A 26226-nucleotide genomic window follows, 5' to 3' on the forward strand; every position below is an offset into this window, starting at 1 on the left:
GGCTTACAGGAAGGCTTCGTTGGAGCATTGACCAATATAGGCTTTATTGGAGCCATGATGGATGCACATTCAACTGGAATCTGTTTCACACAATTAGGCTGTGCAACAAAGTTGATTGACAAGACTGTGACCAAATGTCTAAAACACACAAGGTGATGGGATTTACAAGGTGAAGGAGGGTTTTGTGAACTGTTTTAAGTACAAGATGCAGAACGTATATGATGTAAATGGAATTTGTTCTCATTCCCATCTGAAACAAAAACTGGGGAATCTTGGAACTTTGTATTGGCCAACGGGATGCAACATGCGAGTTGTGCTAATACCTTGCCACAAGCATCTAGTAGTAACATCTTACAACCCACTGACCATGTGCATTTGGGAACAGGTGCTCTGTGGGTAGTAAAACTGGCTGAGCCTTCACCACTGAACCAAGCCTGTCATCAATCTTCCTACAACATTGGAGGTCCTCGGGGAGAATATGCACTAACTACAGCAAGAGGAACAACAGGTGCACAGAGAATTACATTAACCACACATGGAGGATGACGCTGGTAACCAAGTATTTTCCTTTTCAAAAATCTTCATTTTTCTGTAATATTTAAAAATAATCTCTTAATGTGTTTTAAAAAAAACCCCTAGAGTTTGCTTCCTACAAACCCACCATATGAGAAGTACAGATTTATTGAGCCTCTGAAAGTCTTCAGGTTGGGTTTCTTAACAGAATCATGGCCCCTATATGGGACATAAGCTATAAATGTGGGTATACAGGTAAACTTGCAGAGTATGGGCACAGTCCTGCAACAACCCTCATTCTTGCAGGCTGGCCAAGGGTGGCCAGGTGGCCTCACGGAGAGTCTCCATACCTGGAGTTTTGACACAGTAAGAGTTTCTTTATCCAGGAGTCAGAGATATGATTATAGCATTTGCTGCTACACCCAAGCCAGCTTTCATCTAGGTAAGTAGGGCACAAAAACAGCAACGGGGCAGCTGCATGCCATTACAAGACCAGCTGGGACCCCAAGTAACTCACTAGCTTTGCCACTTCATTGTTCTTGCTACCCAAGTGATGAGACAGTAAAGGCATCATCCCCCTTCACAATCAAAGATGATCGTCTCCCAGGATTGCCTTACCTGGGATAAAGATAAAGATCAGCTAAAGAAAGCTGATGAGGCCGATCCAGGATCAACAGACTCGATTGCAACTAAGATACCTATTTCTGTGTGAGGTGAGTGGCTCTGGATTCTTGGTTTGGTTCACAACACCCACTTTTTTCTGCTCCTGCTTTTCCATCTCTTGTTGTTGTTGTTGTGAGGTTTCAAAGTACTTAAATCCTTGCAGCAGACACTTCCTCCATTTGGTTCTGGGCGACAGTCTCCCATGAGTTGATGTTGATGTTGCATTTTTTCAAGTTGGCCTTAAGGACATCCGTGAAGCACTTTCTCTGTCCTCCTATTAAGCATATGGTTTGACTGACCTGGGAGAATAAAACTTGCTTTGGGCATCTGGAGTCAGACATCTGGGTGACGTGGCCAGCCCAACAAAGGTGATGTGGGATGATCTTTGCCTTAATGCTCATAATGTTTGCTAGTGAGAAGACAGTAACGTTGGTGCATTTGTCTTCCCACTGGACTTGAAGAATCTTCCATAGGCAGCTAGTAAAGGTAGCTTTGGCATGTCTCCATAGCCTGCAATCATACCTCTGATTGCCATGTAGACAGCCTCAGTAGGGGAGCTTATTCAAGAGTGATGATTTCCTTAGTAGACAACTTGGGTGGCCTCTCTGGGCTGGACCTCTGCTGGTCACCCGCCTGTCCCTGGTATAACCACCCACTTCACTCACTTGCCACGCCTCACTGATATGAAAGTTGTTACTAAGGCAGGAGGTTACCCATTTCATAGAACCTAGAATCAACGAGTCGGAAGGGACCTAGACAGATCGTCTAGTCCGACCCCCTGCCATGGGCAGGAAGGAGCACTGGGGGTGGCAGGGGTCATAAGACACCAGCCAGGTGCCTATCCAGTCTCTTCTTGAAGATTTCCAGGGAAGGTGAGAGCACCACCTCTCTGGGAAGCCTATTCCAGGCTCTGGCCACCCTTACAGTGAAGTAGCTCTTCCTAATATCTAACCTAAACCTATCCTCCCTCAGCCTGTGGCCATTGTTCCTGGTGACTCCAAGGGGGGTCCTAGTGAACAGACTTTCCCCAAGTCCCTGCTGCTGACTGCTGATAAAGTTGTAGGCAGCCACAAGATCCCCCCTCAGTCTCCTCTTGCGGCAACTGAAGAGGTCCCTCAGACTCTCCTCATAGGGCTGGCCTCCTCTGGACCCTCTCCAGGTTCTCCACGTCCTTCTTGAAGTGCGACGCCCAGAACTGGACACAGGACTCCAGCTGCGGCCTGACCAGCGCCACATAGAGGGGGAGCAAGACCTTTCTGGACCTGTTAGTGAGGCCCCTGTTGATGTATGACAGGGTGCGGTTGGCTCTGCCTATTGCTTCCTTGCACTGGCGACTCATATTCTTCCTGGAGTCAATCCTGACCCCAAGATCCCTCTCTGCCTCTGTGCTGCTGAGAGGGGCAGCCCCTAACCTATAACCATAATGCTGGTTCCCTCTCCCCAGGTGCAGCACCCTGCACTTGTCCTTGTTGAACTGCATCCTGTTCAGACCCGCCCACTTCTCTAACCTATCCAGGTCTGCCTGGATGCGGTCCGTGCCTGCCGGTGTATTCACTTCACCCCATAGCTTGGTGTCATCAGTGAACTTGAGCAGGGTGCTCTCCACACCCTCATCTAGGTCGCTAATGAAGATGTTGAACAGCACTGGCCCAAGGACCGAGCCCTGGGGGACTCCGCTGCCCACACCCTCCCAGGTTGACATCGACCCGTCCACCACCACCCTCTGGGTGTGCCCCTGGAGCCAGCTTGCAACCCATGTGACCATGCATTCGTCAATGCTGCAGTCCCTCAGGTTGTCCACCAGAATTGGGTGGGACACTCTGTTGAAGGCCTTCTGGAAGTCTAAGAAGATGACATCGACTTCCTCCTTCCCATCTAAGCTCTTTTGTTACCTGGTCATAGAAAGAGACCAGGTTGGTCAGGCAGGATCGGCCTTGCACGAACCCATGCTGGTCACCCCTCAACATCACTTCTCCTGCAGGGCTCTCACAAATATAGCCCTTGATAATTTTTTCAAAGACTTTCCCCAGGGTAGAAGTGAGGCTGACTGACCTGTAGTTGCCAGGCTTTTCCTTCCTCCCTTTCTTGAAAATAGGGGCCACATTGGCCCTTTTCCAGTCCTCAGGGACTTGGCCCGAGCACCAGGAGTCCTCGAACAACGGTGCCAATGGCTCCACAATGACACCAGCCAATTCCCTCAGCACCTGTGGATGAAGGTCATCCGGGCCCCCTGACTTGGACACATCTAAGCCCTCCAGGTAGTCCTTAACTAGGTCTGAACTAACAGTCGGAGGACACGCATCCTTCCCGGGCCTCTCTACGCTATCACCCAAGAGCACCCCATTGTCAGTGAACAGGAACATGGAGGCAAAGAACTTGTTGAAGAGTTTTGCCTTCTCCTGCGTGTCTGTCACCAACTGCCCTGCCCTGCCTCATAGGGGTCCAATGTTACCCCGAGACTTCTTCTTGCTACCTATATACTTGAAAAAGGACTTTTTCTTATCCTTAATCCCAGAAGCTAATCTAAACTCCAGTGCTGCTTTAGCCTTCCTCACCAAATCCCTACAAGCTCGGGTCAGGGAGGTGTACTCCTCCTTTGTCCCTGCCCCCTGCTTCCACCACCAGTATGCTTTTTTCTTTGCCCTCAGGCCAGCCTGGATATCCACGCTCAGCCATGAAGGTTTCTTGGACCCTTTTTCCGCCTTCCTGCGCAGAGGAATTGCGTCCTGCTGCACCCCAAGGAAAGCCTCTTTGAGGAAGGATCACGTTTCCTGGACCCCCATCGCTCACTGTCCTAATCACAAGGGCCTTAGTATGTGCTCTGACTTCCCCTTACATGTGTCCCACACCTTGCAGATGTTGCTCTGTGCATTACCTCTCTGGCCTAGGGCCAGAGCAAACTGGGCATACAGTTGGCCCTCTTCCATGATGCCCCTGAGGGGTCATTTTCACTCCACCCCTCTCTCACTGGGGTCATTATTACTCCACTGGCTCTCACCCAGTCTCATTCACACTGCCCTCTCTCTGGGGCCACACTCATACTGCCCTGCCTTTCTGGCTTTGGGCTTATCTTTACATGCCTTGGCCAGCCCGGTCTTTCACCCTATCTCCAGGCCCTCACCTGAGTGTTTGCTGAGCGATTCTTCAACTGTAGTCCCACTTCGCTCCAGGCCCTTGCCGGGCCTCTGTGCCCCCCCACTGGGTCTCTTCACTACATCTCCTCTTAGGGCCTCCTCATAAATACCCACTGAGGTGTGGAGGCTAGGGTTAGAAGGCACCCTTCCCCACCTTTCATTGTGAAGGTAACTGGCCTGGCATTTCCTGGGGACTCCCACACCACAAGGAGATCCACCAGGGTGCTCTTTTAGGTCTTACTCAGGACCATAAGCCTCCTGGCTCTTGCTCATAAGATGTTCCGGGAGCAATAACTCAGCAAGGTGGTGTTATTCCTCTGCTGGATGCTGTTAAACTGTTACCCCTGGGAAGTGTACTATGCCCTTCTCTTTAGGACACACTCTCTTGCAGCCCTTCAGGGCCACACTGCACCTTACTCTGACTCTCTGCCTCCTCACCGAGGCTTTTGCTCTCTGCCCCCTGTACTGGGCCTGAGGCTGCTATCCCCATCCCTCTCTGGAGCCTACCTCCTGGCTCCCACTGTGCCCCCAGACTCCACTATAGGACTGGGTGCTGCCTCAGGTGCCTCCACCGACCTGGGCCCTGCCTCAGTGTTTGTACTGAGCTTGGGTTCCCCCTGGCATGATCTCAAACCCACCAGGGATGTAGGGAGGTGCCCATACTCACTTTTCACTATATGGCCCAGCATTTCAGGGGAGCTACCCTAGCACAGGTAGCCCCACAAGGCTTTTCTTTCCTAGCAAGGTGTCATTTTCTGTCATGCCCAGGACAGGGAGCCTCCAAACGATCCCCACTAGCTCCCTCCCTTACCTCCAAGTTGTTCCAAGAGCAGGGGAAGATGTTTTCTCCCCTGCCGGCTAGTCTCCAACTGCTTTCTCTCTGCCTGACTGCCCTTTGTTTGAAAATGGACACCCTTATCAGGCACTTGGTGGTTGCCTGCTTCTGACCCTTGAAGTGGCAGGCACCCAAAGGTGCCTTGCCACACTGCCCATCTATGCATCATCCATCTGATGATGAGCTAATTTAATGCAATACCAAAAGAAGAACCTTTCTGGGGACACTACACACACACACACACACACACACACATATTGTATAATATTCATATTATATTATAAATATATATTGAATAGCAATGAATACATTTCCAAATTTATCCTTTTAATATAAAAATAAATACCACAATAAATTAATAGCCAAGAACAAATGAAAAACTTACAAAGAAAAAGGTTAAAAAACCCAACTTTTATTATATATATATATATATATATATATATATATATATATATATATATATATATATATATACACACACACACACACACACACACACCTTATTACTCCTTGGTAGTGAATAAGCTGCTAACCAGCTTTACCGTTTCTGATGCTCCTTGTAGTCTGAGTCCGGTTGGCAGCAGATGGAATCCACCCTTTCTGGAGCTGATGGATGGATCCAAAACTCATGCGTTATTTCTTCTTCCAAACAGGCACACCTCTGCCCAAGAGAAAAATCTTCCAAATTTCTCCTCAACCTCCTGCTCAGCTTAATTCTGCTCCAGCCCAGCCCCGCCACTGGGCAGAGGTGGGTGCTGCCCCTGCTGTTTAGTGAATGCCCACTGCTAAACAGAAAAGGGCAAGTGCCACTCTGTGAATGATTCACCATCAAAATTAGAGTTAAAAATATTATAAAGCTAAATCCTACCATGGTGTGAGCTAAGGCAGCTCTGTGGTCTTCAGTGAAACCACCCCAATTTATTCCAGTTAAGGAACGAACACATACATAAGGAAGAGCCCAATCAGTTCAGCTTTTGGCCAGATACCAAATGAGTTTAAGGGTCTTACACATTTCCATGTCAAAATTTAGTACAGTTTGCCTGATGTACTAACACGTTGCGAAGACATGTCACATATGACTCAACACAGATCCGTGTGCAAAAGATGAAAGAGCCTAATATAATTAGATGTGTGCTGTGCTTTCTCTAATTACACTGGAAGGGTCTCAAACTAATTGAGGGTGTAGAGCTCAGCAGATCTTCAAAACCAAGTACAGAGTGAAACTGGAAGGACTTCACAAACAAAAGTCATTGCTAGGAGAGACGCGTCGTTTTTTATGTCCTTCCTTTGCACATTGTAAGTGTTCTGACAGAAGCAGTTTGCGGCTGGTGGTCGCACAGACCCGAGGGTGGCACTTATGAATGAGGCTTCATCTTCACGGAAAACCTGCACCAGTTCAATATAGGACATGAGCACACATTGTGAGGCACATCCTGGGGAACAAAAGCTAATCTGCAACCTTCTCCCTCTTTCCCTGAAAACTAAATTGTCATAGATTAAATTTCATCCCCTTAAGTTGGTTTTTAAAACCCTATAATTAAACTAGGGCAAATTCCTGTGTAGACGCACCTATTTCAGTTTTGAGAGGCTTATTAGCCTCAAACCTGTTCCCAATTGACTGGCTAATTTTGATTTAGCTCAAATCTGAAAAGAAAAGTGCCCACATAGGTTTGCACAGTTTTACTGTATCAGTTTAAATTCACACCTTAGGCTATACCAGTACAACTTTCCCATGTAAACAAGACTCAACATTTTAACTATTAATACTGTAGCAGCACAGCCTTCTGGGAGCTGGTCCTCTCTTTGTAACATGCTGTACTAAGACACAGTTGATAATTAGATGCAAAGTGTTGGTGTGAATATGGAGATCTCATTTCCCCGCATTTAAAAGCTTGGGAATATAGCTTCAGACTGAGAGTCGCTTAATTTTTATGATTGCTTTATGTCTACTAGCAGCAAAGATATCTTCTGGAAAATTAAACCAGGACTAATTAAACATTTTAGTCAGTGTGTGTTCATGAGAACACACACTTTTATTTCATTATTTTGCTATTAACTGATGGATATTTATGCATCAGGATGCAATGAACAATTCCTATAACAAACACTGCACCAAGAGAGCTCCAGCTATTGCATCAGTAGCCTGAGAACTAGGGCTCCTGGGCTTTTTTTCAGCTCTGGTACAAACATGTGCTGCTTTCCTCCTAGTTAATTACTTAGCTCTAATACTCTTATTTATACCCAGGAGTACCTTGGTCCGCGGGACTTCCCCACGCCATCAATGGAACCACTCAGGGACCAAGGTGCTGCAAAACAAAAGGGGCTCAAGCTTATCTCCTGCCAAAGGGTATAACCACATTTATCAATATTTCACTGGGGAGTAATGGATGGGTGGCTTCAGCCTCTAAGTTTTTTGAGGGTCTTAAAAGCATGAAAAGCAATATTAGGAGTATTATTATCGGAAATCGTTAAGGATTAATCAGTGAATCCTTTTTTGTGACAAACTTGGTCACAGGGGTGAGAAAGGGCACTAGGTCATGAAGCTCACAAGTGCAGCCCAGTATACCCCAGGCGCAGCTGGTGAACTCAGAGTGGTGGGGCACATGGAGCATCCCATGGGAGCCGGGGGGGGGGGGGGGGGGAGACTTGCAGCTGGCTAAAAGCATGGTGGAGCCAGCCAGGGGCAGGGGGGGTTGCAGCCTCTCCACTACACCCCTCTCCCCCCCTCGTATTTCTGGCCACCTGCAAACCACTCCCCACTCCTCCATGGGACGCTTTACCAGCCATGGCTGGTACACCTGTTAATCGCATTTTGTTGACAACAATTTCAGTGCGTTAAAAAAAATGTTTTGTTGGGAAAAATTCTCATTAAAAATTGAAAATTCATAGACCAAGAATTTCTAGCGTTCAACCAATGCAATTCCTGTTTCAGGATTTTTGTTAGAGTTCAAAAATTTCCACAAGAAAAAAAAAAAAATCCTAACCTCAGCCCTCGACCTTTTTAAGACCGGGGTAGAAGGACAAAGGTAGCAGATAATGTTGGGAGGTTAACTGACCCAAACAGCATGTGACCATCTCCTAGGGACAATACGAAGGACGTCTCCTGGTCCAATCGTGGGAAAACGTGGGCTAAAGTAATGCATTGAGGGGAGACCCATCAGAAGGCTTAGTGGGAAACACAAGTGATATCCAGGCAGGGGCAGGGAGGAATGTGCCTCATCTTCTTTTCCAACCCGTAGAAAGTAAACCCAACACGTGCTACATCGAGTGATTGACTGAGCCATCAGCATATTGGCTGCTCAGGAGTGATCCAGCAGTGAGAAACCTCTTCGTTGAATGTTACATTAAACAAGATGCATCTCCTTGGAGACATTTTTGGTACTAGCATTTGGATGGAAGAAAGTTGGCTCAAAAATTTTCTGATCAGCTTAAATACCTCCGCCAAACTCAATGGAAACGAGTGTATCTTCTGACCTGATGAACGCCAAAACTCCTGTTGACTCCAGTGGGACCAAGAATTTGGCTGACCCAAGTCAAAGGAGGCATTCTGAATTGATGTTGGTGTAACCGAAATGTAAATGTGGCCATTGTCTCAATGGCCTTACTGCACCCGAACAGAGTGTGAGCCCATCCACTGCAGAATCACAATACCTTCGGCCGAAAGAGGCGTTCGCTTCTTTTCATTGCCAGCTGATGTCTGTTTGAATGCAACTATTTGAAACTGTATTTATAGATTACATTTATAATAAAATTGTATTTGTAGGCTGTATTTATAATAAAAAACTACCCCAGTTAACACATCACAAGTCAAATTAAAAGTCTTACCTCTTCTTCGTGGAATTTCCAAGTTCCTTTTCCAGATGATTTTGTGCTACTTAGAAAAAAAGAATATGAGAAATAGGTACATTGTACATTAAAATATACAGTTATTCAGTATATACTCTACCTATAAGCATACAAATGATCTATTGTTACAGAATGCCACTCAATTAAGAGTACACACTAAAAATGTAATAATTAAAAATACACAAATCAACAATGCCTGGTGTTAAGGATTTCATTATTAAATCCGATTGAATATGATTATATATGACCCACCCTTTCCAAAACGGGTTGCATGATAGATTTAAATGAACTCATTAGTGGTTAATGCAGCAAAGCTCTTTCTAAATGCTAATGTTTGGCTGCCTTTGGCTTGTTAATTAATTTGAAGATTGTGTAATTATCAGCAATTTCGAGTAGCATACGTCTACCTCTTTTTTTATTGCCAGCTGACATTTGTTTGCATGTAACTAATAGAAATTATATTTAAAATAAAAATAGGACATCAAACCGCCCCAAGAAGTCATATTGTACATAGGAACAGATTCTTTTCCTTTATTCTATTTTTTTTCTCAGAATGAGACCTCTCAAACTGAGCAGCTTTGTCTCAATACAGAGCATGGTTAGTAAAGCATGTGGCTTTGTTAGATTATGACATACCTCGAATGAGTTGAGAGGTGAGCAGTCTTTGCAAGGGACTGGGGAAAGGAGAGAGAGAAAAGAGATTGCCTTTTACATCTGTGGATTTAGTCTGGCAGTCATGAGGTACAAGACATGGTATAAATCTCCCTCAACAGAGCATATAAGGAGACGTGAATATATCTACATATGCATTACCAAGGCATGGGCATTGTTGGTGCAGGTCTTAAAACCAGAGGGAGGACAGGCTTCAGCGAATACTATCAAATGCAATGAGCTAAACAGCCTGACTGATTAGCAAAGCAGATCAGACCTAAGCTTAGCCTTGGGCTCACGACCTTCCAGAACTTAGGCCATGCTCACAGGACTCAATAAAGATGGTGGGAACTGGTAGTTGACTTCTGGGTTTCATAACAGACGCTGTCACAATTTTAGAGCTCCAGGAAATTGAAAACAAAAGAAACAAATACAACGAAACCCTAGAACTTCATCGCCTGTCCTCTTGCAAAAGTTTGAAATGACCAGTAATGCAAGTTAGCCGCATCATTTCATTTTTGCTTTGTGAAGGGACATTAGACTTCTCTAACAAGTCTCCACGGTTGTCTTCAGTGCACATTGTGAATTCACGTCAGCCCTCACAGCCTTAGCCAGGACACATGTTTGTCATCAGTATATTTTGTTTCCACTAAATATGGGATTCACTGCTGTAATTATCCAGGGCCGTAATCAGCTAAAGTGGCAGCACGAGTGTTGGAGCCAGCATAACAAGATCTTGGGGTTTCATTAACATACATGCAACCACAATCCCATTGCTGCTGAAAGCTCTTCCCTTCAAGCAGCTGTGAGAGCAACACTGAACTAATACACTGAATAATTAAGCACATTAAGTGATTATTATGTTTCTCTACCAGTACAACAAAAAAGTTTCACATTCCCAAAGAGAAACTTGGATAATAAAAACATAATTTCAGAGAAGTCACATGATCGGCTTGATGTTTCCATTTCCTATAACCATCGCTGTTTATCCTTGCAAATTTTTCAAGTGGAGACTTGCTATTCCAAAATGAACAGGTAGGTATGATTATGCAGGTAGTTTTTAATATCCCCAAGAGGGATTTTTAAAATAACCTCATTTAAATGAAAAACAACAAATAAAACATGACATATTTGACTTTTGGCCTATCGTTTGCTTCACAGCTAAAACAAAAAGTGTGTTTTAACCCCGAGCTAACTAACTTGAGTTAGTCAACCCTATTCCCCACCCGGGACTTACCTCAGTTAGCTTTGTAGAGGTAAAAACCACCGCCAATGGGATTTTACAGGGAGAGGGAATACGAGTGTACTTATACATGTGCTCCGCTGCCTTCTGATTTGAATGTGTAGGAGCAGGCTTGATTAATCAGTTAAGTCGAACAGGTTTGATTAATCGAGTCTGCTGGAGTGTTTTAATTACAACGCTCTAGCATGCTGCAACGTCTCATGTATTCAGTGTCCTGCATTTCACAATGGAGGTGGGGGAAGGGAGGGGCTTAAAGTAAAGCTTGTTGAGTGAGGTTTAGTTAAAGTGCCCCCGGTACTATTTTGTAGTGTGGGACACTGAATACATGAGACACGGTGGGCATTTTACTTAAAGCGGTTCCTGAGAGCGTCACCCTCCCTCCACCAAAGCACGTGTACAGGCACCTCGAGTTAGCTCTCTCAGAGTCAAAGCATATCTATGTCTCCAGTGAAGAGCCAGGCCAAATTTTACTGTAGCAGGAGAAAAAACCAGCTGTCCCAGCCAGGAAATAACCAGTTTCTTAGATGGCCAATATCCTCTCAGTACCTCGTTCTCATCCCCAATGGTGATGTCCCTAGTAGGCAAGATGTCCAGGGAAATAAAACAGACCCAAGCAGGGGCACAGAAAAAAACCCCAATATAGAAGATCACAGCATGCAACTCTTCGAGTGCTGTGCATCATTCTCAGCTCACAGGATGGCACTTTTCCTAGCAAACAGCCAGATTCCTTATAAATGTGAAGGTGTTTCAGAGAGAAAGCCATAATGGTTAACTGGGAACTTGCAGTACAGCCACCGATTTGACAATACACAGCATGCATCAAGTCGTGAGAAACACCGCCGCAAATGACTACTATGGTCATTTGCTGAAACAGGTCACTCCCGATTCCCTTCCGCCATCCTGCCGCAATTTGGACCCATGCTGCTATTTCATCAGAGGACAAATTCTACTTAGCATTACATGGGTCAAGCAGAGATTGCAATTAGCTGACAACAGCAGAGAGGACAGGTACCGCGGGGGATACAACCTTTGCAGCACCAATGGGCGCACTGGCAACCTGCCAGGTACTGGGAGTGTGCATGTTTGCATAAATTTGCATAAATAGTGTGGCAGCTCAGCTTCTCCGAAGGCACTTTTAAGATAAATGATGCATGTGAGTAACATTTTACAAGCCTGAACACCGACTCAACCATTTCCCCTGCCACTTCTCTCCTTTTTTTCTTTTCCCAGCACAAGGTTTCATTTCCTGTTCTTGCCGACGTCTTACCATTTTCTTCTCTTGTCTCGCCTCTTTTCCCTTCCATTCTTAATTTAGCTCCTTTGCTGTATTCTTCACCTCGTCTCCTGTACCTCCGTTCTCATTTCATTTTCCTGTCCTCATTGCCAGCTTCCATACCTCAGATGTCATTACTCCTTTGTTAGTGCCCCCTCAATTTCCAAACCCAGGGCCATAGGCAAGTTAAGAGTGCCTTTCCCTAAGGGTCAAGCTGATTTCAGCCTGGCTTCCACACAAAGCCTTTCTTTGTTCCTAGTAGCCAATAGCTTGTCCTTTTAAATGTCTCACATGCTAAAAATTCCCATGAATGGACCTTCGTCTACTCTTCGCTGACAGCAGCTCTTGGTGTAGAAAGCTGCTGGCATTGGTCAACTGAAGGAAGCAGGATTGGAAGAAATGGCTTGTAGGTATCTAAGGGGATTATTGTTCTCATAAATTACAGGTTTGAAGTCAAGATAATTTCCAGATACTTTACCTTTCCTTAGAGATGCACATTTCAGAGCTTCCTCCGTTAATGGTGAGAACATGCTCCGTCCCATACTGTATTCAGCACTTGCATCCTTGGCATTAGAGAAACGCATAGCATATGTAATCATGGCACTGACAGCAAAGGTTTGGAAAGCAGAAGCTTCTGGTAGAGAATTTACATCAGAAAGAGCTTCTTTGCGGTGAGGGCTGCCAAAATCTGGACTGGGCTTCCCAGGGAGGCGGTGCTGTCCCTTACCTTGGGGATCTTTAAGAGGAAGCTGGACATGCCCCTGGCTGGGTCATCTGACCCCAGCACTCTTTCCTGCCCAGGACAGTGGGGTTGGACTCAATCTGCTAAGGTCTCTTCTGACCCAAACATGTATGAACTACAATAACCAACACAGATATACATGCTGGGGGAAGTGCCCATGAGGAGCTCTTAAATTCATTTCTTAGATTTAAAACGGTACCTTCCACAGTTCGGTGCTTGAGGTGAAATAGCAGCCACGTGGAAATCAAGAGGAATTTTGCAATTTGCTTCAGTAGAGCCAGTATTCGACTCCTGAAGCAGATACGATCCAAAGGAGAAAATGCTTTCTGCTCATAGTGGATATTACTTACCTAAATGAAGTACACTACCCTTGAGATGTCCAGAAACTACGGGTGCTGACAGACACGCAGACCCCCCACTCTAAACTCATGGCACTTTATATAAAGTGCCATGAGTTGCGGATGTCTGTTGGGTTGGGGTGGGGGGCGCTCCATGTTGGGTCCAGAGGGTGGAGATTGAGCCTGCCTGAAGCCAAGGAGCTGCCAGCTGTCTCTCTTTGCAAGCCGCGCCCCTTCCCAGCTCCCCGGGGATTCCTGTGGCGCGTGCATCTTGCTGCCACACCCTGACTTGGGGTGCAGCATCCAGGGCCAATGTCCTGCAGAACTGGGCCTTTAAAGCCACAGGAGCAGCAAGGGCATTGCCCTGCAGGACAAAAGCCCCAGTGACACCTATAGATGTCAATGAAGCAGATCAGCTGTTCTGGGGCACATCCTGGCTCAACCCATCTTTCCCCAAAGACAATGTCTATTTGTAGCACTTTATAACCCTGCGCAGCGGACTGCAGGCAATACACCAGAAGTTTATTTAGGCTGTATACTCCCCAAGGCACAGACTAGTTATTTCAATATTTTTTTTTACCTTGCCCAGTTTGGCAAGTGTAAGAAGTTCTGTAATAAGTCATATATAGACATTGCTTACAAAATTGTTTACAAGGCCCGAGAGCCGAGGGAACCAGGATGGTAGGCTGCAGCCTACATTTTACCTGTCCAGAAATTAGGTGAAGGAATTGAGAGAGCCTTTGAAAGGCACACAAGGAAGCTGCCACCAAAGAAAACTGCCCATCTCATCCTTTCATAACGAGGGGGAGATTTGCAATCTGTTACCTTCCGTAAAGCACTAGAAACTCTCTTTCTCTCCCTCCCTCCCTCTCTCACACGCACGTCTGCTGTATATTGTTAGGATTTCACTTCTGAGAAACGTTCTGTACAGACGTGGGCTGAAAGGATTGTGGTCCCAAAGCATAATTTGCAGTATCTGTGTTTAAATCTTCCTTTGAAGTTCAGTACTTGCAATTTGCTTTGTAGTCTTTGCTTTTGCAGATAGCAAAAGCTGTACACTATCATTTATGCAGTGGACTATGAATCTGACAGGCTAATCTTAACTTTTTAACAGCTGTGTTTATTTACTAAAGTAGTAAATTGTTTCCTCTAAAGCACAGAGGGGTTGGTTTGAACAAACTAAAATCTCTGCAATTTGGCAAGGGATGGTTCATGCACACGGCTTCGTCTGAAACTATACATTTTTCTATCACTGAAGTATCTGAATTATAGGCCATCTTAGGATGCAACCTTTGTGTTAATGACTCCTCCGGCTGCTGTTTTGTATAGTCAAGAAGGAAGGCTGGAAGTACAGCAGATTGGCTTACAGGAAACTGAAATAATAACACCACTTATATTCTGAATCTTACTAAGTTCACTCAGATTCCAAGAAGCTCTTCTGTTTCCTAGCCCTAGCCTTGTTCAGCTCTTACAGATCTTTTCCATGCCATTTTCCTTTTAATATCCCTGTTAACAGTTTCAAGCGTGATCTTACACCACATCAACTTGAAAACAAAACCCTAATCCAGTTGAAAAAGGCCATCAGGAAACTTCTCTGCAGGTACAATTACAGCCTGAAACGCCAAACGGCACCCCAAACTCTGCCAATTGCTCATCCCAATTTCTGGAAAAAGATGTAGAAATCAGTCAAGTCTTAGTTGAGTTTGGCACCAAGGGAAGACTTATAAAGTTGAAACCCCATCAGAAACACTGCCCTAACCAGTTGTTACTCCAACTAAGATGGCTGCTACCTCCAGTTCCTAAGCTGAAGTCAAGGAGCACCACAAGAAAGGAGAGAAGGTCTATCAGGTTGCCAGGGACCAAGCTATTCAGAGCTTTATTACGGGTCCAGCACAAACCTATAGCAAAATTTTATTCTGAAACCAGTGGAAGGACAGATCAGACTATGCAGACCAGACTTAATATTCTCACTACAAAAGATAAAGCTTTATAAGTGGGCAGCTGCAGTCACAAGTCATAATTAAAATCATAATTACTAGAAGCTGACATTTTTTAACAGCCTAAGGAGGTACTCATTTCAGCAATCAAAGCCAAGGTGGCAGCAGTCTGGACAATAGTGGTGCAAACCCACAACCAAAGATAAAATGGCACATCAATACACAGCTAGGCACCATCTGCCAGCTCACAATACAAGAGCTCATGCTTTCTTGTTAACCTTGCAAATCACCTGATACCGTACACTGGGAAAAAGGCCACCATTGTACCTTTGGGTTTCTAGTCGCTGCAAACTACTTAAATTATCAGCCATGACAAAAGCAAAGGTGCATTCCCATACCTAGAAATAGGCATTATATTGTACATATACAAATGAGACGCTGAGATCCAATAGAAAAGGCCCTGGATAGGGAATCAGGAGACATCTGTCGCCAGCATGCCATGAGAACTTCGAAAGTCACTTTGCCTCTCAATCTTCTCTATTTAGACTACAGGATCGCTGGCATGGAGACTCTCATTCACTATGTGCAGCATCTAATCCACAAGAGCCCCGGTGTTGGTTGGGGTATGTAGATACTACGCTCAACCAAATGATGATTAATGGAATAAATGGCCATAGCTCCACTGAGCCCTCTGAAATTACACAGCAAATGAGGATCTAACCTACCGTGAGCACTAACAAAACCAGAGCACTTGAGAAGACACTGATTGACAGGCTGGATTTTCAATGGCTTATATTCCCTTCCTCCTCCTCCCTCCCCCACCCCCAAATCGCCATTGACTAAAATTCCCCAGACGTTCTCAGTCCAGAAGTGATTTCAGCTACCTGGGGGCTCTCCAATGCTCACTGTACACTCTCATGTCACAGAAGTGGGATATTTTAAAAGCGTCACGTATGCTCTCGGCTCCGTTATCTCTGAGGCCAAGTGTCTTTGGTTTATTTAGAGGAAGCTGCTTGAGAGATAAAAGAGCTTTATGTTTAGAAATCAGCATATGTAGATTCCCCTTATGCAGCCAGCAGACAGTAGCAACTTAGGATCAAACACATTTTTGTTGCATTAGAAAACATTCCCTGCCTGGAAGCATGTTTTACATAAAACAGCAGAGATGTTATCGCTTTTTCTTGATACATACCCAAACTCATTATCATATTTTTGGAGTCCTTCACCAATTCATGCTTTTATGTAGCTATCAGGCACACCTTCCGCTTCCTTGCCTTCCTCCACACATTTGTTACACGCGGAAGATAATTAAAAAAAAAAAAATACACGCAGTCACGTTATGTAGATGGCATGGGGCAGATGCTGCCCTCCTGCTCTACACAGACCCAATGGCGCTCTCTCAGCTCGTCTTTGCAGAGTGGGGTGGGAAGGATCCATGCGATGCTTGGATCTGCAGAGAAGACAACGATCCCTCATCATTTGTTTTGAAATAAGTCATGCCAAAGAGAGGACAGAGGCAGTGTCCTGTGGACAGGGTATTTGCCTGGGAAGACCTGGGTCCCAATTCCTTGCTCTGCCATTGACTTAGTCTGTGATCCTTGGACTCGCTTCATTCCTGTTCCTATCCTTTTCTTCCTACTGTCTATGTAGACGGTAGAAAGCTCGTTGGGACAGAAAACAAGTGGGCTTGCACAATTTGCTCCTGGCCTCTAATGAATATTCAGCAAGCGCTGGAAGTACTGGTGAGCTCTGGAAGAGAATCACTCACTCAAGCCTTCCTGATGGCATATTGTTTCCACTGAAGAAACTCAAGACAAAACATAGAAGGCAAATTCTTCCTTCAACTCTTATATTCTTCCTAAAAAGACCATAATAAAAAATGTTAGTAGTGGTAAACAGATCTGATGAAGTCCCTTTAGTGAAAGCTCAGTGATATGATTTCAACAATTCTTGCACCTGTATTTAAAAAAAAAAAAAAAGTCCAGTAACAAAGGACACTAGAAAACATGTAACGTTCAGGTTATCAGTCTAGTGGCAGGACAGGTTGTTTTAGTCCAATAACTTACCTGCTGTAAATAAAGCATGCAACAGTAACCACCAAGTTGATTTATCCATCCCACCAACCCAATCATAATCAGTCAGGAGACAAATAAATGGGTCAGCGGGTATCTCACACTTCGATGCGTTCAATAAACAACCACAGAACTGAAAGCCAAGTGCAGAGGCATACCAGCAGGTTTAGAAACAATATTAAAATAGGCTTCTGTTTAAATGAGAATGAAAAAGGGTCGTACATGCTGGAAACATCTCCATTTTAAAGCACCAGAGAGAAAAAAATGGGAGTTTTTAGGATTTTGTTCTCAATATAAATATACTGTGGCTTATTAAATAGTGATCAATGCTTTATTAAACTAACTGCATGTTCTGAAATTTCTCTTATAGAATAAATATCTGACAGACTATTTAACAAATACATGCTGAAATTTGAAGGTAGTTTGAACAAATTGAACACAAGATTGTAAAAAATGCAGTTAAAACAAACTGCGGCTGTTCATATTACCTGACCTAGAGAATTGGCTTCTATCTTGAAATTACTTACTGCTGGAAAGCAATTTTTCCCTATTCATTTAATCAGCATCTGACTTTTTTGCTATTGCCACTGTCTTTGAATAAACTGATGATAGATGAGCTGCTGCAATAGAAAGGGAAAGAAGTGCAACACTTTCAAAGAGCAGTTTTAAAATGGAAATTAAATACAAGTAATTTCAAGTCTTCACCATGGTTCTCTCACTCCTGTATAAAAATGAATGACTTCACTGTAATTAAGTGGTCATCTTTCAGGTCATTTCAGGTCCTCTTTAGCTTCATACTTCAAATATTGTAAATACAAGATTTACATAATCATAAAAAACAGCACATTCTTTACATATTTAAAAATTCCAGTGAAAACTGTTTAAAACAAAACAGCTAACTTGGGTCTTGTCTACACTACAGAAAGTTGCCCACTATGGAAGTGAAAAGATCACAACCTCTCATCGATGTCAATCAGGCTGGCAAAACTCCCAGTCTGGACACAACTGAGAGAAGACAGCTTCTTCTAAGATAAAGTTGAAATAGTGGAACCGGGAGATGACGTAAAGACAAATTCAGTAGAAAAATTGCTACTGTGTATGCAGCATCTAGGAGGCTCTGCTGATATGGCCAGAGTGGCAGCAACTTTGTAGTGTAAATACATTCTTCTTTGCAATTTTGCAGCTCCAAGCATCTGGCTTGGAGCAGGAGACTCAAAAAAGCCAACATAACTAGAAAACATACACAGGGCATAGTTTGTAGTCATTAGCCAACTCAAGGCAAAAAAAGCAAAGTGACTTGTCATTTTTTTTTTTTTTTTTAAGGCAAATTGTCTTCATGTGTCAAAAATGTCACTGCTTTCTATCGACATGGGCAAGATTTACAAAAGCACTGGCTGGGCTTGCACTGTGGTTATGGGAAAAGTATTTTGGACAATTCCATCCTGAAGCTCAGCCCTGGAGGGGTTTGCATTTCCAGCCTGAAGCTTGCAAAGAACCGTTCCAATGGTTAAGACAACAGGGGATGTGTGGGGAGGCTGCTCCAACGCGCTGCGATTACGTGTCAGAGCAGACCTCGTTGAGTCTGCTGGAGTGTGCTATTAGCGCACTCCAGCAGCCTCTGTGTCTTGTGCGTTCAGTGTCCCCGTGCTTCAGAACGGCAGCTGGGGGCACTTTAACGATAGCTTGTTTGAGGAGCTTTTGTTAAAGTGCCCCCGCCGCCACCTTGAAGTGCAGGGATGCTAAATGCACAAGACGCTGCAGGTGCTTTAATTAGGGCAGCTCTCAGAGGCACTCTAGTTAAAGTGCCCACCCCTCAGCCCCCAGAGCATGTCGGAAAATGCCCCAGGTGCCCACAGCTTAAAGCCCTTTGAACTGGCCATGCTCTCTCACAGCTGGACTTTCACCCAGATCTTATTATCCCTAACTTCACTTGGAACCATTAAAGCCGGTACATTTTTCAACCATGTAACCAAGTAGATCCCTGTCACCGCTTTCCGGCCCAACAACTCATTCCCCCCTAATTGTGAAGTCATAAGGTCGCTACTCGTATTTTTGGGGGTGCATTTATGACACCGTATAGCTTTGTGCAGCATCTAACACAATGATCCTTCAGCCTCAATGCTCCGGTGAGTAAAATCCAAACAATTTGAGTTGTAATTTAAGTTACTACTGCTAACTAGCCTTAAAATGACTGACACTGATCCTAATTTATAAGTCCTGCTTTCACGATGTTCAGGTGATAATAGAAAAGTCCCAAGAAGAATTCATACACTAGTATGGGTAAGAGTCAAGACTGGTTTATACTTAAAAAATACTCTCCTCTGTGGTTTTAATGCATTCAGTAGAATTTTGCCTGAAGAACTTTATACGTGTCAAAACACAAAGGCGGCAGATTTTGATAATACACATTAAATTAATTTGATTAGTAAAATAGAGGCTGAAAATCATGACTTGTTAAAGCGTGTGATAGCAAATACACAGACCTCTATAACTGAGCTATAATTCCATTTTTGAGCTCTAGTGACATTGAAAAAGCAATCTAGTTTCCCTCTCTTGGTTTATGATATCACCTAAAATCCTGAAGGAATTATAGCTTCATTATGTACAGATGGATGCGTATTATCTCACATGTAATCTCAAACGGTTTCAAATGTCTAAAGTACAACGGCAGGCATAAAATTCTTCTGTATAATCAAACTTGAACCACTGAATAAGAATGGAGCTCTTCAGAGTGAAACTCCCCTTTATGGGAGAAAAAGTGAGGAAATAGCTCTCTACATCTCAGCTGTGGGGCTCTGAACGTCAAATGGAACTACATAATCTCTTATTACCTTTCCCCAAGCCTACAAGGCTGATTGGAAGGCCGTACACTTATAACGCACATTGTGGTACAGGCGTGTAAAAAGCAACTGTGTAAATTTACATTAAAGCTGAGGTTCAGCAAGGTAGTTAAGCCTGTGTGTTACTTTAAGCACGAGAAACATTAGTTTCGACAGTTCTCCTGATGTGCTTAAGTGCCTTGCTGAATAAAAGTAATTGAACAACTGCTGCTATAGCTTTGCTAAGGGCATGACATTGCACAGAGTACTACTTTAAATTACTTTCCGTATAAGAAACAATGAAAATGTGCTAAAATAGATGTGGAAATAACTGACCATTCCTTCCCCCTTTTTCCACACTAACCATGTGTAAATATCCTGTTATTTAACATTTACAATCGCTTTTATAGAACATACAGCCAACATAATATCAAAATATATTTTATTCTGGACCTCTTTCAGATCTGATTCAAATTACAGTTGTCAGAGCAATACAATGCAAAGGGAAACTGCAACAGAAAATGTGCCTAGAAGGGATATAAGGGCTTTGGGGACAAATCATTCTGATGTAGAACCAAAATACATCATAAAGTGTAATTAACATGGTCCAGGACAGTATAGAACATCTATATCAGTCTTCTTTAGACAATAATCATGAAAACTGAACAATAAAAGTCCTTTAAACAAGTACAAAAAACTGTCATGGGCTGGTTTACACTTTTACAACAGTTGTAATTTAACTGGATAACTGAAGAAATGATGCAGACATTTTAATCCAGTGCTATAAGTAGGCTCACAGAATTAGACCCAAAGGATTTGTAACTTCAAAATTAAACCATTACAACTACAATGTCAATGTCAGGAGAGAGAGAAAAAAATTACTTCTTTGTTCTAGGATTACTGATCTGCACACTGCAGTCTGTTGAGGAACAAGATTGCAAAGTACACTGGACTAGCAACAACATGCAGACTGTTTTCCTGAATTAATCCACAAATGCCAAAAACCATTATGAAGTAAAAATGTGTTTTTATTTTAAAAAAAAAAATTAAAAAAAAAAGCCATGCCCCAAGTTATCATCAGGCCTCAATGCTGGAAACTTGAAGGCTGAACTACTGATCTGAAGCACAATTAACACTATACCTTCAACGTGTAAGAAATGGTGCGTCTTCTGGTTGTTTTGTCTGCCTTCAAGCAGATTCATGTGGGAGAAAGTCACTTTTATCGGATGCAATATTTCAGAGCTCACACTAGAGGAGGACGTGAAGGCTATTCCACATCTCTCTCCTCATTAGGGAAAATGTCAAGGATCTTGATGGAGATTTACTGCTGTCTTCCAACCCAAGCCTGCTTCCAACGTGCCACAATGTTGCTTCTACTTTCTGCGGACTTCTGGAGAAGCGTGCGAATGATCCTATTATGGAAACACTCTACAAGCATTTTCTGTAGTAAGAGGTCTGTACAAATCTATTGCTTGCCAAGTTACAGGAGCACTGGGCTGAATCCTGAAAGGGCTCACTCAGGCAACAATCGCCACTCAAGTCAACAGTTGTCTTCCCAAGTTTGATTTGGCCCACTGTACCTACGTGGCACACCATACAGTATTACATGGCTCCAATCCTCCAACATTTACTCGGACAAAGTTCTTCCTGCGGTGAAAGTCAATGGGATTTCTGACTGAGTAAAGATTGGACAACTGAGCCCAAAAGGTCCGTTTTGCTGAACATACAGCCTTTTATTTACAAGCCCAAAAGCCCAGTTTTCATGACGTTCCTTCATACAAAAGAAATAAATGCATCAGCCATTAAGACTGGTCTACAGCCAAGACAAACTGGCACAAGAATCCTATTGTACCTGCCATTCTTCCCAACACAGAGACTATTCTAAAGTTAGCAACGTCTCATAAAATACCCTAGCATGAGGTAAGCAGTGTAAGGAAAAAGGAGTGCTTTAAAAAAAAAACCACGACAATTAAAACTGGTACGAATCTTTGGCCTTTCTCTCAAGATATATTAAAGTGTCATAAAATCAAGAAACATGTTTCAACGGTTACGTCATTCTAACTCGGATAAGTATCACCTCCCCCCAACCCAGAAAAAGAGGCACTTTTAGTGTTTCATACCAGAATCCAATCCTCCACCAGACGCACCCAGTAATCCTGCACAGTTGTAGTCTCCAAACAAACTGAATTACCAACACCACAAAAAGTGAAGAGCTTAGTTTCTTAACTAAACTAGAAAGTCAAGGGTTGAAGATCTTTGCATCAATTTAAACCCATGTAGAAAAACAAAAGTAAAAATAGAAAGGGCAAAATCTGGAACGAATTATACTGAAATGAGAAACAAGAGAACCTGAAGTTGATGCATTAAAAAAAAAAAAAAAAAAAAGTGATAACATGACAGCAAGCTATTCCTTATCTGGTTGTTAGTTGTGACCCCAGAGTTTTGTCCTGTCCCCCCACATTTGTACATTCTGCCCGCTAACCTACCATACTGGAGATCAAGTTGACTTACAAACGCATGCAAGCACGTCTGCATGTTTTTCTCTCTCAATCTCAGAAAGCAAGTCCCTTGATTTAGTAGGGCTACTCAAAGCACACGTTCTTTTCAAAATTAGGGTCTTATTGATATTGGGTAAAAACAAAAGGGAGCAGTGAAGACAACCTAGTTCACGCTACTGAATCTCAGGTCTCAGCAGTAGAAAAAAAATAGTCTAAGAATCACAGTTCTCTTTCTTACTTCATATATTCCACAGAATGTAACATGTCGCATGCACGGGGCTAACGCTGTCTAGAACATGGGGTGAGAAGAGGTTTGTGCAGAGCAGAAGCAGCACTGTGGCACGCTGAAAAAAACAGCAGCAGCAGCAAAAAAACCCAAAACAAAACAAAACAAAAAAAAACTATTGGCCAGAAACCCCAGCTGGTGTAAATCCAAAAACCCCTGCGGCGATGGAATATTGTTGATTAACTCCAGCTCAAGGTCTGGCCCATGTGTCCAGACTCTCCCAAGCCTACAAAACTCATGTTCTTGAAGCATTTCAAGCATATAAAAACCCAGGGGCCTGAGCTAACAAAGCTGTTTTTTCTACTTGCGTACATGAGATATGATGTTTAACTAACAGAATTCCAACTAAGCAGCTGAAGATAGAGATAAAAGAAACGGTCAATATCATGAAACATGGCTGTACGGGTTTGTAGCTATGTCACAGAATTCCACCACGTTTTTTTAAATTGGCTGAAACGATTATCCAATAACTTTTGTGAAAATGAATAAAACTGTCCGTATTAAAATACAAAAGTACTATCAATAATCACCTCTGACTTTCAGATTTAAAATTCAGTGCAATTGACAAATGCATTGCTAAAGGAAAAATGCAGCTTAAACATACTCAAAACGTTTGTGTCTATTCCTGGGAGCACAGTTTAAAATTATTGCACAGATTTTTTTTATTTTTTTTTAAATTTTTTCTTACTAATGACAGAGGTCAGCCACAGTCATGGACCTCCAGCAATAAAAGCAATATTTCAAGTGCCAGACACTCAGTATATTAGGTTTCCTACATATTGTAACACAAGGTAATTGTTCTAAACATCTGTAATATGTTCCAAAACCCAATAGCTGGCACAGAACCCTAATGGATGACTGCTTTTATGGATACGATTTTTTTTTGTTTTTAAATGCTGCGTATTACAGTATTATATTCCCCAATAATAACAAATGGGGGACTCAGGATGTATTGTGGAATTAAATGTATTCTCTTTACCACTGGCAAACTGCTACCCTACCTTAGCCGAACTCAGACTTGCTTCAAGTCATGTTATACTCTGGAAACAGCAGAAATCTATGCCAAAAGAACAACTGTTAAAATGTCAAAGCTGCATTATCTGGGTTAAATCAATGCATACTTAACTAAGGGGGGGGAAAAAGGAAAAAAAAAAAAAAGAAAGAAAGAAACAAATAGGTTAAAGTTTAGAGATCATAAGCCACAAAATTATTCGTGATCCAAATAGTGTTATAAAATCAGTAACTTTGCAAAGCTCTATAATATAAACCATTCCTTAGGTAAAATGTTTGTGACATAAATTTGACAACCTCTCTTTTTATAAATGTACACTCTTGGAAACATGATGCAACCTTTTCAACTACACATAGGCATAAACACGACCTCATGCTATCATTTACAAATAAAAAAACACTATCTGTATATTTTTAATCACATGAGCAGAAAAAGGTTTGCCATTTACATCTGTTGCTGTAAGAAAAATACTTGATATTGTAAACAGAGTAAAAGACACTATATAGTAGTGATTATTAAAAAAATAGCAGCTTACATCTACCTTATATTTGGAAAAAATGTAGTCACAGGATACAACAAACTGCAGGACTGGAGCAGCAGGGGAATTAGTGCAAGTATTCATCTTTTAAATAAGCTGAATCACTGCTATTAAAATAAACTTGAAGCAAGTCCTCTGTTTAAGATACTTTTCAGTCTAAGGTAGTAAACATTTTGCCTTTTAATGGCAGTGTTATCAAATATATGCCAAAGTCTTTTTTTTTTTTTTTTAAATAAAGAAAATCGCATGAGATACTTTTAATACTGGAATTCGGTTAAATCACACATCTGAGCTCCTACTAACGATGATGGATAACTCTTGTAGAAGCTGTGGCATGAACCCTTGTCCAGAAAGATTTGAATCTCTTAAAAAAACAAAAACTAAAGAACAAAACCCCCCAAAAACTATATTTTGCTCCTTTTCACAATAGTGCACAATTTAACCATAATTCAGCTATGGTCTCAAAGCAACAGAAGATGCTTCATTTTGCTTTTTGCATCCCTGTATTATTTTTCTTTATTTTTTGTGCCCTTCTAATTCTTCAGTTTGGCAGAATTATGTCCCAAATACGAAACTACTGCATTTCAGCCATGTCACCAGAAAAAACCATAGCGTTACCCCATTACCGATGTACTTCATAGATTAACAGGACATGATGCTTCATGTCTCAGTGGTGGGTTTATTTTTCTTCTCTCCCCAGTAACCCATTTTCCACCCTCCTTCCACCTGAAAATTGTGCTCCGAAAGCCACAGAATGTACCAAATATCCTCAGGTTTGCTCTCTCCCTTTAACAAACACGTTCAATATTTTTAGAAAAGGATCTTTTGTTTCAAGGTGAAAAATATAAACAGGAAACAGATTCATTCCTTTACTTCATGCATTCATAAACTTAACCAAAACAAAAATACCCAATGTTTAAAAGCAAAGAACAAACTACTGCTGCAGGTTTATGTAAGTCCATTTTCTCTGTACACGCAAACTGCTCAACTACCGAGAAGAAAAAGGAAAAAGGAAAAGACAAACAAAACCCCACAGTCCATTGTGGCCATGGATTTAAAAAAAAAGTGTGTGTGGGGGGGAGAAATAAAGGCTGCCATTAGTATCTTCTGAATTTGGTACATGTATGGGTCTGCTTTGTATGGTAGATTTCTCTCTCTCTCTCTTCTGTTTTTCAGATCCAAAACTTGTAAATGTTATTTTGGGGCACAGCAGATTCCAGCACTTGGTGAACAGGATTCACAAGCTGTGACAAAACTCTGTCATCCTCTTCAGGGTGTAATCTTTATTTATTTATTTTTATATACAGTATATGTATATATTTTTTTGTAGGTTTGGCTGTAGTGGACTGGCCATGGTTCAATTGGGACTATAGCAGTACATGGGTCAGGGACAGTCATTTTGGCTATGTACACATTCATAGTCGGTCCATGGCTTCCAACTAGTAGCGCTATTTCCGTAGGTCTAATACACAAACCTGTAAGAAAAAAAAAAAGTATACAGAAATGCACACGGTACATAGGTTTTACATCTCTACAATTCTACATGGGATATAAGGTCAAAAAATATTATCTTGGTTGTGCAGGTCAACCCTCAGACCTATTCTTGGAGACAGGGGGGAGGGCATGGTGAAGAATTTGCAGTGTTTCTGAACTGTGAGTACCTTAGACAAAAGCAAAGGGCCTCAGAACCAAAAGCAAATTGGGGGTGGGTGGGGAGGATGCAGTGGCATTTTTGCACCTCCCTTTGGCTGTGTGGGCACAGGGTCTGGATGGAGCCCCTGCTTCTGCACAGGTCTGGAACCCAAGGGATGAACACGGCTGTTACC

General features: G+C 42.7%; 1 protein-coding gene and 1 long non-coding RNA gene across 2 annotated transcripts in view; one reads left to right on the forward strand and one right to left on the reverse strand.

The window, feature by feature from the left end:
• Window positions 1-467: 467 nt before the first annotated feature.
• LOC149863120 (uncharacterized) lies at window positions 468-9004 on the forward strand. Its single transcript, XR_016443131.1, has 3 exons — window positions 468-551; window positions 7391-7492; window positions 8385-9004. It is a non-coding gene; the product is annotated as an uncharacterized LOC149863120 (long non-coding RNA).
• Window positions 9005-20491: 11487 nt separating this feature from the next.
• The window catches only part of TBL1XR1 (TBL1X/Y related 1), a 179271-nt gene continuing 173536 nt past the window's right edge, over window positions 20492-26226 (reverse strand). The window contains exon 17 of the mRNA XM_090050604.1: window positions 20492-25875. Within this exon, the coding sequence (XP_089906730.1) occupies window positions 25849-25875 (27 nt within the window). The 3' untranslated portion in view covers window positions 20492-25848. The remainder of the gene's footprint in view (window positions 25876-26226) is intronic.

Source organism: Crocodylus siamensis, chromosome 6 (genome assembly GCF_052110815.1).
Source record: "Crocodylus siamensis isolate JL-2025a chromosome 6, ASM5211081v1, whole genome shotgun sequence".
NCBI lineage: Eukaryota > Metazoa > Chordata > Crocodylia > Crocodylidae > Crocodylus > Crocodylus siamensis.